The sequence below is a fragment of the Passer domesticus genome, chromosome Z (genome assembly GCF_036417665.1).
Source record: "Passer domesticus isolate bPasDom1 chromosome Z, bPasDom1.hap1, whole genome shotgun sequence".
In the NCBI taxonomy this organism is placed as follows: Eukaryota; Metazoa; Chordata; class Aves; order Passeriformes; family Passeridae; genus Passer; species Passer domesticus.
In genome coordinates this window covers 11,356,093-11,371,006 of record NC_087512.1, presented here as the reverse complement: position 1 = coordinate 11,371,006, position 14,914 = coordinate 11,356,093, and the positions used below count along the sequence as shown (strand labels likewise).

Genomic DNA, 14,914 nt, shown 5'->3' with positions numbered 1-14,914 from the left:
ACAAAATACCAGAAAACAACTTGCATTTAATAGATATTAGGTATTAAAGACACTTATGGTTTGTGGAGGAGTTAATGTCTGTACCCCAAATGGGCTGAGTCCCAGCATGGGCTCCCACAGGTAGGGAGGTGTTTGTGCACTTTTGACTTCATGGATATGGTTTTAGGAAGACAAGAACATGGGAAAGCTGGGAAACAGACTTGGTGCTGAAAGGCAGTGAATTGATTTAGGATCCATCTGTGAAGTATTCAATTACATTTCTGCATTCGAGCGCAATAAAATAAAAAGAATGAAGAGGAGGAGGATGATGACTGGAAGGGCACTGTATCTTTTTTACCTAGATTTTTTACTTAAATTCTGCAGATATTCACTGCTGCACTTCCACTGTAGCATTCCTGCTACACTTAGCAGAACTCACATTACCTTTGGTACATTTTGTCTCTGCTATTTTACAAGGCCTTTCCCCTTGCAGACTACAGGAAACCTGCAGCAGAAGAAATGTTAAGCTCATTTTTTCTTTTGGTACTGTCACAGAAAAGGCTTGTCATAACTCAGATTTTGCCCATCTGCTTTCTTAAAATGGTGCATGCAAGTACTCAGAATTACTTCTCTTGTTCAGTAAATCAGTTACTGGGGTGGGAGCTGTCACCTTCCACCTGGGTTCAGCTGTGGCAGGTGACACCTGGCAGCTCTGATGGGCAGCACTGGGGGCTGTGGGCATCCCACATCCAGAGGCCACAAAACTGGCAAGTGATTTTTCCCTCCAATTAATTTGATTTGTGATTTTCAGAGTAGGAGCTGACCTCAGGTTTTCAAGAAGGCACTTTGGTCATACCAGAAGACTACTGCAAATAGGCCTTGGGTCCCCACCAGACTTTGAAGATTCCAGAAGTCAAAATAATGCCTTTGGCTTCTGACAGTCTTTATGCAACAAAACACCAACAGTCCTGGTGCTGTTGTTATCTCCTGCCTCCCAACATGTTGAATATTTGTGTCTCCTTGGCTTTCTACAATGACTGGGATCTGTAAAGCACAAAATTTCCAGGGGGAATTCAGTTCTATATGTCTGTTTCAAAGTTAGTGGTAGGAAAGAATTAGTGGTTTAGTTTTTATTCAGTTTAGTTGTTTATCATTTATTTACACATGGATTTACAAGGAAATAGTACTCTTGTATATTTGACTACATGAGTCTTCAGTGAGGTTAGTGGAGCAGCTGGAAAAGCTGAGGTAAGCCATATGCTGTTTCCTGTAGGTGTCTGCTTTTAACCTAGTTTTATAGCAGCTTCAAGAATCCAGCAGGTGGGTCTTACCAAAATAAATACTTAGAAACTGTGTGTAGTAGCACTAAGCAGTGCTTTTGCTGAACAGTAACATTAAAGAACACTAACATTAAACTGAACAAATACAGAATTATTTTTAAAATGCTGCTATTACAGAATAGTTGCTTGATGACTTCTTGTTAAGAGAAAAACTTATTTTTATGTGAATCTCTCTTTGAGGGCGCCAGGACTGCTTAGATATAAGTGGAAGAGATAACAGGTGGATTGAGCCTCTTTCTACCCTGCTTCTGCCCTTAGCTGTGTCTAAGGGTAGCAGGGCAGTGCATTAGCATTGCTACAGCTAGTTGCAGGGGCTTTTCCAGGCACAGAGTGTTGGAGGGAGATGCAGTCGGGTGCCTCACACAGCTCTGATTTCTGTGGAGTAATAGACTCTCACAGAAGTGAGAAGTGGCCTTGAATGTCCACCACAACTGTGAACGTCAATCTGTGTAAGTATTGTGGAGGAATGTATCCAAGGGAGTCTGGAAAGAGCTGCATTGCCCAGGAAAATCTTCTCTTCTGTAATACCGTTGAAAATCTGAGCAGAGAGACAATGGGAATTTCACTCCCACTGTCACCCACACTGCATCAGTGTTTAAGGTGGGGTAGTGGGTGGGAGGCTGTGTCTGTGTGTGGATTAAAACTCCCAATGGAAAACTGAACAGCCTCTGTCCCTTCTGGTTCAGATGGAACCATGGAGTTGACCAAAAAGGAGCAAGTGAGCAGACAGCTGGAGGTCTGAGATAAGAAATCTGCCTGAACATATGTTTGCATTTTACCCCATAAATGCCAGTGGAGTGCAGTAATGGGTTTGTCACATAAGGGATGCATGGAACGGCTCCACCTAATTAGGCACTTGCAGCCCTAATCAAACAGAAAGAGACTTAATCCATGGAACAGAAAGCAGCGAACAAGCCCTAAGTTATGTCCAGATGTTGGAAAGATAAATTACGTGTTGGCAAAATTGCCTTCTTAAGCTTCAGTGATCTCATACCTAGGGGGAGGTTAACAAAGTTTGGGAAGAAGGATAGTAGGTAGACACAAAGAATGCAGAACTTTAAAGTCTCAAGGACCTACAGCAGAACTCCCGAGATAAGGAAGAAACTAATAAGGCCAACTCAGCAACTGTGCTGAAACTGACTGCTTAGTGGGTAAAAAGAAGTTCAGCAGGGAGAAATCATGACAGAGTGACTCATGGCCCACTATGTCAAAAGAGAATGAAGACTGAGGGTTGCAGAATAATTAGCATAAGAACTGAGAGAATCATCAACTGACAGAAGATAGAACATTAATTAATAAGAGAACAGTCTCTTCTCGCCTTGAACATAAATGCCTGTGTTTGCTAATGTTGAGGGATACAACTGGTGCAGGCAGCTGTGTTTGCAAGCTGAATTCGAGGTCCAGGTTGAGCTCTGGGTGAGAGCCAAGAGAAAGAGAAGGGGCTGCCTTTGATTGTTAACAAAGGGCACAAAGCCTGGTGAAACCAGCCAGGGTGAGTGGACCCTGGGAGACACAGCAGGGGCCAGCAATTGCAGGCAGTTTGGATAACGAGAGAGATGAAGATGGGTGGTGCCAGCTTGGTGAGCTGACCCGGAGAGAGTGGCATGTGCTGACTGGAGAGGAAGAGCTAGACTTGCACCTGGGTAGACGGTGAAGGTGGAAAATTCCCTGGGGTTCCTTTTTGAGTGTCCCTCCTCAGAGGCATCTGCACGAGCTGTTTCGGTGTAAGTGAGCCGTGAATAAATGGCTTTGTGGAAGCAGACATCTGAGACTCCATGGGAAGCCTGGGGTGGAGCCAGCAAGGTAACCTGGTCTGGAGTGTTTGGGGCTGTGAAGGAGCTTTTGTCCCAGGTGTGAAAGTCTGGCACTGGGAGTGTGACTGCCAGAGAGGCTCAACAATGGTCAGACTGGGGAGTTTCCTTAACACTACAGTGTATATATATAGTAAAATTTTTGAGAATTGGTGTGCTTGATTTGTGGAACACCACTGAGCACCCAGGCTTGTGCCACTGGAATAAATAATCAGTGTTTCTCTTGAGTGTGTAATTAGTTGCTTGTTGCACACCGGGAAACAAATCAGATTTTTTCTGGACAACAAGCTGGCCAAACACGTTTACTATCCTAATTAACTAACTACTGGTGTGAGAGAGGTTCTGGAGGAGTTGGGGAATATCCAGGCTGCAAATGTGAGCAGTCACTCTCCATTGCTGACCAAAGCTCCCAGAAAAGTTGTCAGAGAGGCATAGGCTGCACAGAGCTGCACGCCCTCCTCTTCCTCCATGCTGCAACCCAGCCTGGGTGATCCTGGTCGACTTTAATTACGCAGATATTTGCAAGGGAGCGAGGTGCAAGACACTCACCAGCCAAAGCATCTGAGGACAAAACTGCCGGCCTGTCCCTCACCAGTCATCGGGTGACACAAATTCTTCATGTGGCAGCAAGGGCAGGAATTTTAGAGACACTGAAAACCACACAGCCACCGCCAGGCAGCGCAGGGCTCCGCACAGTGCAGGGGACAACGCAGAAGCAGCACAACCAGGGGAGCACCTGCCCTCCCCACCGGGACCTTCCTGCAGGCGCCTGGCTCTGAAATACTTCACAGGTTCGTGTGCGCCGCCTCTGCAACATCTGTCCAGCTGTGCTCACACCCAGCTGTGGCCCCACCAACTGCTGAATGCAGCTTTTTTTGGGAGCTGCACTTTGAACAGCAAAAATCCAGACAATCTGTTTCCGGGTAATGGGGCAGTGCAGACCTTTGTGCTTTGAGTTGTCACTCCCCACAGTTCCAGCTGTGAGGGAGGCCCTGAGGGGAAGGAATGCCAGGTTGCTTTCTCAGGAATGTTTTGAGTTTTTTCTTTCTGTCTGGAAAATGCAGTTTAATCCAGCACCCCCTTACTTCCCAGACTCTTTGGGGGATGACTCCTGGTGGGCAGTAGAGTGTTTACAGAGAAGAAAATGCATCCAAACATTTTTGGACAGGGCTTCTGATTGTGCAGCAGGTGGGGACGGTTGCTGCTCTGTGACAAGGAATGCAGGAAGAGTGCTGTGGGCCCGGGCCCAGCCATCACTGAGGAGCATTTTGGCTAATCCCGAAGGAAAGGTGACTACAGCAGAGCAACAGCTTCCCATACAGGCACAATGGTGTTTTGATGCAGGCAGTGTCAGTCTCCTGAGGGCCACTGGGTGCAGGGTACCAGCTGCAGCATCCTCCCTGGGCAGGGTTAACACCAGCACACCGTGAGTGTGCAGGGCCCAGCCAGGCAGGCAGGAGCAGACAGACAGACACCCGTGGGCTCCAGCCCTGAGCTCCTTGCAGGAGATGATGTCACTGAGATGTGCCTGTTTCCAATCTCCAGCTGCTGGTAGGAGGTCCCATTACCAACTGTCTGAGCATTTCAGGCTGTTGGAAAATGTACAAAGAGGGCCAACACTGGGAATCTGGAGAGATCAGCATGAGAGCAGGCTTTTAAAATAATAGACTGAAAGCCTGGTGATTGCGTTAACCTGTGTTAAACTCATCAGTTAAGAGTCTGTCAGGGCAGCCAAAGGTTTGGAAATACCTACAAGTGCATTGTCATAAAATGCCCCAGGAGCTACGGGTGGTACCACAAAACAGACCCTCCCAAAGCCACCTGTAGGACTGGGGACTGGCATCACCAGGGCTAAAAGCAAGCTGATTTTTGCTGCTTGTGTAAAGGCAAAAAATGGTCATCAGGGGAGTTATATGTTAGTGACAGCCCTTGCAGTCTGCCACCATTGTGTCTGATGTGACAGAGGCTGTCATTTCTCCAAGAAGACTTTTTGCCACACAGTACTGAAACCTGGGGAATCTAATTAACAGTTGTTGGGCAAAGGCACATGACTTTCTTGCCAGCAGCAGACTTGACTGGTAGATCTGTTCTGTAGTTACAAAAATTTTAACTCAGGCTTCCTCAAATTAGTAGACACTAAATCACTGATTTTTATCCAGCTGCAGCTAAGATGGGTTTTAAGGAAATGACTGTTGAGGAGAATAAATTTGTTACTGCCCTAAGAACACAGATATAAAACCAAAACAAAAAATATGGTTCTAGTCTGTGCTTAGTGTCTCTATTACTTATGTTCAAAAGGTTTGTGAAGGATCCAAACAGAGGAGGAGGCAGTGATGAAGAAGACCATTTGAAACTTCACTTCTGTGAAATGCTCTGCTGAGAATTGGGAAGCACCCACGAGCATGCACAGTGACCCATAGCTGCAGAACCAAGTGGTGTTATAGATGAAGGTTTCAAGGTACTCAAACTCTTGTAACTGTGCTTTGATATTAAATTCAGTACTTTTAGTATTCTCTGAGGCAGACCAAACCCACAGTTAATAGATGACTGAGATCACCGAACTGTCCTAAAAGCCTTGCACCAATTTCTATTTGCTTGAAAAAATTTGCTGTTACAGATGTGCCTGCAGAGTATGTGCTGGGGTACATGACATCTGCCTATACTGCTCTGAAACCTGCACACCTAACTCCCCCAGAGCTTTTCCACACAGTCCCCAACAGGCACAGCTGCTCTGCAGCCTGGGTCCCAAGCAGCAGACTGAGGCCCTGACCCCCAGACATCCACAGCCACAGGAGGCTGCCTCTGCTCCAGGACCTGCCCTGCTCTGGGAGGCCTGCCCACACAACCTGAGACAGCAATTCTTCCCTGCAGCACTTGGGTCTTTGCCACATTTGAGAGCAAATTGCCTCTGCCTTCTGTGCTGCCTCTTGCTCAGATGAGGGCTGGCACTGGTGTGAAGAAAACCCCAGGATACTTTGGTGTGGCTGACCCAAGCAAGAGCCTCCCTGGGGGAAGTCAGACAGGCAAAGGGGACATGAGCCCCCTGTTCTAGTGCCATGAGTCAGCTCTCCTCCCCTGTCCCATGTGGTACTCCAGCCTCTTGGCTTATCCTCCTGCACACTCCAGGCTGGTACCCCAGGTACCCTGCCAGACCCCTCCAGAGATGTAAACACAATATACAGACTGCACCAGTAGTTTATGTAGCTCTGTGGCACCCAGCATTAAAATCATACCCCACCTCTTCTCCCCTCAGCCAGCTACTGTCAGGCAAACTCATGGAACGTGAAGTGGGCTTTAACACCTCTGTTTAACAAAATGGCATTTACCAAGGGATTTCTTGCCAGCTTCTCCACTGGCCCTTTCTTGGCTGCTTCTCCTGGGGCCCTGTGTGTGGTTTGCTGCACCAGAGAACAGCGTGGTCTTCCCTGGGCTTTTGCTGTCTTACGCTGACACGCAGCACATCGCATCACCACGGAGCTGCCCTGAGGAGAGGTGGGAAGGCAATCAGCAGGACATTCTGCCATCCCTGAGCCCCCTGCTCAGCCAGCAAGGGGCAAGATTGGCTCTCTACCTGTGCCTCTACCCATGAGGCTCCAGCAGGAAGTCTGCTATGCAACATGCCCAGGAATCCAGACACATCTCAGAGCTCAGGTGTTGCTTATGCTTCCCTGTGTGCTGCCACAGCCAAAAGATCTGTCCAGCAAGGACACGTGGCACACTGAAAAAAGAAGTTATCCTCTGACTGCTGCTGAAATCTTCTGCGTTTTCACCCTCCACCATCTCCTCATGTTGATTTGGGTTGGCATAAGAAGGGCCCTGTGAGAGCCAGATGATAAATAACCAGGGCAACACCTGCTTACAGGAACTTGCCCTCAGTTTTCACAGCAAGAGAAAGGGACAAAAAGAAGAAAAAAAAAAAAACAAACCAAACAAACCCAAACAAACAAACAAAAAACCCCAAACAAACAACAACAAAAAAACCACACAAAAAACCAAACAAAAAACCCCAAAAAAACAAACAAAAAACAACAACAACAACAAAACAAAACCAAAGGAAAAGCTGATCTTAATACAGATCTAGGATGTTGTCTCCTCCCAAATTCCATCTGAAGCCTGCTACCATCATTTGTCACCATTCCCTGCTGTGACAGGACATAGGGTGGATGAGAAGAACCAGTATAGTCAAGCTCTCTGACCAAATTATATCTGTTGTGTGCAGACTGCAGTGAGTGAGTCTGGCAAGAGGAGTTTATTCCAAGTACTCATGCATTTAGTGGGGAGAGGGAAAGGAATTTGCTATAAAAATGCTGCCCATGCTGTTATGACTGACCATGCAGGAGGCCAGAAACAGGTATGGATGTTTCAGAGTAGCAGCTTAGGCAGATGTACCCCACAGGCCCAGACTCTGCATGTCAGCTTGTTCATCTTCAAAGCTGGGCAGCTTACAGAAATTTGCTACAAGAGGCTAAAGAGCCCTGAGATGTGATCACAAGAGATGCAATTCCTTCAGGCAAGATACTAGCAAATCAGTCACTGGTAGAAGAGTTTCTCAAATAAAACTGAGAAGAGATGGTAAAAGGCAATGGGGCTGACTGTGCAACTAAGTTTAAAAAGCAAACATATGCATATACACTTAGATACACCCTCATTGTAGTTCTGTGTGTGAAGTGCTAAGTGACAGAGAACCACCAGTTTTGAAGAACCGTGGGACATCACTGATGTGCTGCAGCCCTAAGGTATTTTAAACTTTGCTGGAATAAATCCAGTGGCAAATGGGAAACCTGTATTACCTCTAGCAGGATGTCCATGTGAGCAATGGCTGCAAACTTAGCAATGAGATAGAAGGCATCATCTGCAAAACTGACTGTGTGGGGTTTGGACTGGATTTATTTCACACAACAGATCAAAACAGTTAATCATGAAGATGCAATTTCAGGCAGGAGAACCTGGTTCTTGCGCCATCCATTTACACCGAAGATATAGAACACATCTGTACTATGTTAGGACAATGTAGTGAGATTTCCCTCAATACAAAAAGTAAATGAAGACAAAAATGAAAAAAAAAATTGGAAATAGTTTATTTGCTGCATGAGGAAACTTCTTGTAAATTACATATAAAGAAACTCGTTATGCTGTAGTATATAATTTCCAATATTCCACAAAGATAATTGTAATAAATATACAAACCAAACCAAAGTAGAAGACTAAATCCATCAGGAAACCTACAAAATGGTTCATCAAGTTTTATACTTGCAGCATTAGCATGCTTAAAATTTTGTTCTTTTTGAAGTGATGCAGCAAAATTTTCTTCACATTTCTTTGGAGCATTTTCAAAGCTGTCTAACTATAAAATACTGTTCAAAATTAGATGGCATTAGTTAAACCACTCAAGAAAAGTAACACCAAGGTCTAACTGATGCAAAGGTGGTATTTTTCTTTTTGTTTTTAAAATCCTTTTAGCTTCGCCAGAGTTAGGAATTATTTGATATAAGTGCACTATGAGTTCAGTCAGCCTGAGGCACTGCTGACTCCTGTCATATCATGACTCTATATAAACTTCATAGATTATATAGCTCTGAAAGATTTCTCTATTAATAGAGACATATCCCCATAGAATAAAAAAAAACACTATACCATATTGAAGCCGCAAGCTTGTTAAAATGGTTGTACCCTCAAGTGCAGTGTGTGCTTAAAACATTTTTCCATAGTTTCATTCTATTCCACATCAGGCATTTTTATTTGACTTTAAATGCAGAAGTGCTGATAAAGGCTTTATTGATGCCTGTAGCCTCTAGAAACAACATACAGAATTTTGGGACACCTCCTGCTGTTGTCTACCTATAATTTCTAAATTTTTTTGGAACAGCAGGCTGAATTTTACACATAAATGCTCTGGACCACACTGACAGACAGGTGTATTATTCCGTACAAATTTCTTACAAACTGAAAACACTTCACTATGCTTCACTATTACTGAGTACTTGGGGGTATAAAAAGAAACTCTCTAAGACATAATTACCTAAAAATATTTGTTAATAAGCTTAATGCAAATATTATGTAGAAAAAATGGTTTTGTTACAAAAAAATTCATTAGAGGGCCAGTAAAAATATACCGCAGAGAAGATTTTTACAAAAGTGAGGTTAGGAAGTATGAGGCATTGACATTCACTGTAAACATCCTGTGTTCACTAGAATCCCTTGTCTAAAAGTATATGACCTGGTTTTGTTCCTGAGCTTCATGGCCAACACTTGCATAGACAGCTAAACCTATCATAAAGGGCTGTTTATAGAGACAGTTCTGTTTGTATGTAACTTCAATAAACTAATGCTTTTACCTTTTGAAATAGTTTCATTCCACCACCAGGTAGTTAAGGAAACTATGAAGCATGGTATGGGTTTTGTGTACTCAGTGCATTGGGTGAATTGGGGCAGCTACGTTTTAGTGTGTCAATCTCAAATAACATTGCACCAGGAAGTGTAGCTGTTCTGGCTCAGCATAAATATCTACTCCTGCTCGCTGCTGCAAGGCTCACCTCTGCTGTGCCTAAGGCTGCATATGGCAACATCTCAGCAATCTGAGAGCTGCAGCATCAAACACACCCAGTAACAACTTGCAGCTTAAAATCTGTACAGAAGACCTCACAGAGAATTTCACCTCTACCCAGGCAACGCCAGCGCTTTCCTCCAGGTTAACCTGCTGCTGTTGGAGGAAGCTGGAAAAGTACTCACAGGGTAAACACGACATGGAGTGGCCTATGTAAAAAGTCTGAAGAGCATACTTGCATTTTGGGCATGAAAAGCAGGCATGTGTTTAGCTACTGCACATGGAAATGCACATGGAAGTGGTACAGACAGACAAATATATCCCCCTCACAAATAGCACAGTAACACAAAAGCAGCAAATTGCCAATTTGAAATCTTATGTTAAGGCAAATCTAGATAAAAGAATCATAACAGGGTTAATAAAAATAGGGAGTTTTCCTTGGCTTTTTTTGTTTACTTTTTCTGCGATTGGCTTTTACACATTGATAAAATTTGTTTAAGCACTTTCTGGACATCTTCATCCATTTGACCCTAGACAAAGGGAGAGACAAAAAAAGACATTTGAATGAATGCAGCTTCAGTCTTTAAGAACATTGACAAACTATTTTTCAGGTACATTAATTAGATCAGTTTCCCAAGTGGAAGCAGTGCTAAAATTGTTCTTGAACTGTCATACCTTATGGGAGGGATGTCTAAGTGAAAACATGCAAAATTCTTACTAGATCTGCAGAAGAAACATCTTCAGTTAATATACTAACACTGAGTGACTGACAACATGCAATCATACCTGCACAGCATAGAGAAGGTGCATCCTGTAAACAGAGACAATTTCCTGGTGTTGTTTCTTTGTTTCCTAAAAAACAGTTAAGCAGAAAGGCACAGAGCATTCAGAACTACTGAACTCAGAACTCCCCAAGTAGATTCTGAATGGGGAGAATTCAAACCATAGTCTTATGTAATGCATTGAAAACCAGTTCAGACAGTGTTGTGTCACCAGGCACTCTACATTTGCTTGGAAGCATGTCCATGAAAATGCAGTACTTCCACCTACCCCAGTAAAAGAGCTGGTGATATCATCAGTTTTAACAAGTGCTGAGCTGCAAAGGTGTGGAATGAGCACATACTCCATTTCCAAGAGTATCAGCAACCAGAACAGAAGAAAGACAACAGTACTCTGACAAATCATCTCTCATCCACAACTCAGCTCTTCCCTGAAGGCAGTGGCCCTGATGCCTTAGGATTTTAGCATTTATATTTTTCAAATCCTGTACTGCTGTAGGGTACAACTCCATAGTCTGTCAGCTACTGTTCTCCTGTTTTGTTCAGACCAAACAATTCCTCTCTAGGCCGAAAGCTCAAGGACACCCTACTGCCCCAGGCCCCAAAAAGTATAAACAAAAGTGATTTGGGGGGAGAGGCAAACTGGGGGTATATGACTTCATTACTTGAAGCTGTAATTGGAGTAATTAATCCCTGATACATAAATGGACCAAACTTAGAATTGTCTGACCATCTTCCATCTTGGACATAGCCCCTTTGGGGAGGCTGTGTCTGCCTTTAATGTATCTGAAGGCCCTTCACTAAATAGAACTGCTTTTATTCTCTTAATTCTGTCTGGCCTCTGTTTTTAGGTGAGCCCAAAAAAGGCATCAACCACTGTCAGAGCTGATGCCTTCCCAGGTGAAAGGAGGTGCTTACAAAGGTTTTATCCTGTAAAACCCTGACCTGATGAACGCCACCCAATCCTTTTCAATGATCACAGACTGCCACAACTCAGAAGCCACCTTTCCAAAGGTACATGAAGCTGTTAGGAAAGCTAGCCTACAAGAAGGAAAGAGTGTTTCTGTCCTAAGTGTTACCTGCTTTCCCAGTGTGCTCTATACCTTTGCACTTTTACACTACTTTGTTGATCCTAATTAGTGGGAGAAGAAGGGTCCTTTCAGATATGGAGGACTGGAATAACAAAGTCTGGGCCTTCACACTGACAGGATGCTCTGTCTACTATTTCTCTTGCCTGCAAGGGAATTTTTCTGGCATACTGAGCCCTCCTTTTTTCTGCTGGGAAAGGTAGGAAGCAGACAGCACTTAGCATGTCAGTCTGGGAATTCTCCTTTCAGAGGCACTCCAGAGCCCTCAACAAAGGTCTCCAGTGGACATTACTTTCTTTTCATCCTCAGCAGTGGATAAAGTGCTCCTGTGGGCAGGCAAGCTCCAGGAAATATCAATTATGACTCAACCCAGCTTAGAAGACTGGACCTTTCATGCGCAAACCACAAAATTAAACAAAAAATTCTGCAAGGCATTCAGAATTTCAGAGACTAAACTATGCTCTCCATAAAAAGATACATTTGCTTGACTTGAAACCCCATACTTTTTTCCAAAAAGCTTAACACTCCAAAACAACTTCAGCAGATGAATGTCCTTGAAAATCTTCTGCAAACTGATCATACTTTTCCATAAATTAAGGTCTGAGCAGCAGGTTTCGTCACTTCATTTTACTACAAAAAAAATCTGTTTCTCAACTGGTCTGAGAAAAATATGTTATTTAGTTATGCTTTCTTTAGTTATGCTCTTTCTAAAGAGCTATTCATGACTTGCAAATTCCTACAAGTTTCAGAGAAACAGAAATTACAGATTTTTTGGATGAAGATTCTTTTCCACGTACTCACTGTCTGTACTCTATTTTAAATAAGGCAGAGTGAAGAATAGTACATGTTTCTTTGGAGAACTGGGACTAATGTTAGGTTTACAAATTGTCACACTTACAGTCAGTTGGTTTTGCAACTGCTTCACTTGTTGCTGTAACACCTCCAGCTGCTGGCTTTGTCTTTTGGGGGCGCTGGTTGAGTAGGAAAGCTGAGAAAGGCTGTTCAACGCTTCTTTTAATTTGCTAATTTCCTTGGACATTTCATTGATCTAGGGAGGCAAAACACAGGTTTTCACTAAAAGATGCTATGTGTCACACACACAATTTCTGTGTGTCCTATCTTTGCGTTATTTGTGACTTAAATCTAAGAAGTGGGGAAAACCAAATTGCAAATAAACTCTATGGACAAACAGAGATGTCACGTAAACAAAGGGTTGCAATGCTGCTCTATTCCCCATCCTAGTCCAGTCTATTCAAACTGTACTCCTTGTTCTGAACATTAGCAATATTTAACAAGAAGAGCTGCATTTACCACCTTTACAAATTCTATTGCAAATTCTGTTACAAATTCTGAACCAAACTAAGGCCAGTTATCCACAGCTACCAAAATGCATAGCTCTGTATAAAGGAACTTGTGGTGATGGATATGGTAGCTGCAGAGGAAAATTAGTCAAATCATGCTATGGTTGAGATGATGTAGTAATATGCCACCAGTGAATTTTTGCTCCTTCCTGATATTTTGTTTTGTCTCCTCTGGAATATCTTCCTACTGTAAATCTCACTTCTTTGACTTCAGCTGCCTGAATAGTGTGAAATCAACCTAAGCAGAACTTAAAAGAAGTAAACTGAAAGATTTATCTTTTGTCTGTCTCCACAGGGGAGAGGAGGGAAACCAACTGTAAAGCCAAACATAGAGAAAACTCCTTTGCCTTTGATACCTGCATTTTCAGAGGGGGAAATGCACTCAGAAGGTACTTGAACCAACACTGTTAGGGCACTCGTACACCAAACGTGCTTTGCACTCTGAACTCACACTACCCCTCCACTGTACTGAGTCACCTACCTTTTTGTCTTTATCTTCTTCTAGTTTTGATGAGTTCTTCATTTCAGTAAGAGCTTCTTGAACTTGGTGGTACTTGTGCTGGAGATCAGTCACCTCCCGTTCCTTTGCTTCCAGCAGAGTATGCATACCTTCTTTCGCTTCTTTCAAGTGCAAAATTTCATTTCTCAGCTTCATGGCATCTAGGGATATATTTTCCTTTTCTCGCATTACATCCTTCAGTTTGGATGACAAAGCACTAACTTCACCCTCCAGGGAGGACTGGAGCTTTTCATATGTGGCCTTGGGTACCATGGCTTCATTAATTGCAGCTTTTTCTTCCAGTAACTCCTTTTCCAAATTTCTTAATTCACTTTCCTTGTTGCTAAGCAGTCGTTTGAGCTCATTTATTTCTTCCTCCATCTCCTTTATGGTATTTCTGAGTGCATTGATTACCTGACGGTGTTCAGTAATTGGCAAAGAGTTTTGCTTCTGAATTTCTAACAGTTGCTTGAGTTCTTCTGATTCATCTAACACTTTCGTGTACTGGGATTTAATTTCTGATAACTCATTTTCTGCTTTGTATTTCAAAGAATTTGTTATCTCCATCAGTTTCTCATGTTCATCTCTAGGAATGTAGTCTGAAGCTATATCATCTAGAGTTTTTTTCTTCCTATAGTCTTCAAGCTCTGTTTGTGCTTCGTTGTACAACTGAGACAATTCACTAAGTTGCCTGTTGAGCTCATCTATCGTTCCGTGCATCACATCTTTCCTTTCTCCAGCTTCAGCACTAGATTCCAACTGCATCTGATTTGTCAGCTTGGCCTGTAGCCTTTTAATTTCCTCTTGCCCTTCCTTGTACCTCTCAATCAGCAAAGCTTTCTCTTGATTAATGTTATCAATAACTGAACAATATGAATTCTTAATTTCCTCACACTCTTCCACAGACAATTTGCCTGCCCCCTTCTGCTCTCTGTCTTCAAACTTTTTCTGCAGCTCTCTCACTTTTTCTTTTTGTCTTTCGCTTTCCTCCAACGCTTTCTTCAACTCTTGCTTAAGTGCTTCAACTTCTCCATATGTAACCTTCAACACACTCAGATCAGAACTGGTTTCTTCACTTTCAGAGGAAACAAGACCTGGCTTCTTTTGCCTTTGTATATTCAAAATCTCTTTCACAGCTTCCTCATGCCTTTCTTGAGTTTCTTCGAATTTCAAATTAAGATCAGAACCATTTTCTGAAATGTCTGGGCTATTTAAATGATCTGTTTCTGGGACTCTAGACTGGACTTGAGTTTCCACATGCTTTCTTTTGGCTTCAGAATTCTCTAATTTTCTCTGCACATCCTTTAAGTCTTCCTGGAGGTACTTTATTTTTACTTCTCTGGGGCTTGTCAGTTTTTCTTGGATTTGAGTGGCATTTAATGTGGGCTTCAGCTCCTGTGCCAAGAACTCATTTTGTCTCTCTGCTGTTTGCTCAAACTGTGTTTGGGATGAATAAGATTCTGCTGTTGAATCCCCTTCTTTAGGTGTTCTTTCCTGTTCAAAAAAAAACCAC

The 14,914-nt window shown here is 43.1% G+C and overlaps 1 protein-coding gene across 4 annotated transcripts in view; it reads right to left on the bottom strand.

Annotated features, from left to right (window-relative positions):
- Window positions 1-8,184: 8,184 nt before the first annotated feature.
- RAI14 (retinoic acid induced 14) overlaps window positions 8,185-14,914 on the bottom strand; it is an 85,750-nt gene continuing 79,020 nt past the window's right edge. For all 4 annotated transcript variants that reach the window (XM_064403140.1, XM_064403142.1, XM_064403143.1 and 1 more), the window contains 4 exons: window positions 13,384-14,895; window positions 12,440-12,589; window positions 10,461-10,526; window positions 8,185-10,204 (listed from right to left, as the gene is read on the bottom strand). In XM_064403140.1, the coding sequence (XP_064259210.1) occupies window positions 10,127-10,204; window positions 10,461-10,526; window positions 12,440-12,589; window positions 13,384-14,895 (1,806 nt within the window). In that variant the 3' untranslated portion in view covers window positions 8,185-10,126. The remainder of the gene's footprint in view (window positions 10,205-10,460; window positions 10,527-12,439; window positions 12,590-13,383; window positions 14,896-14,914) is intronic.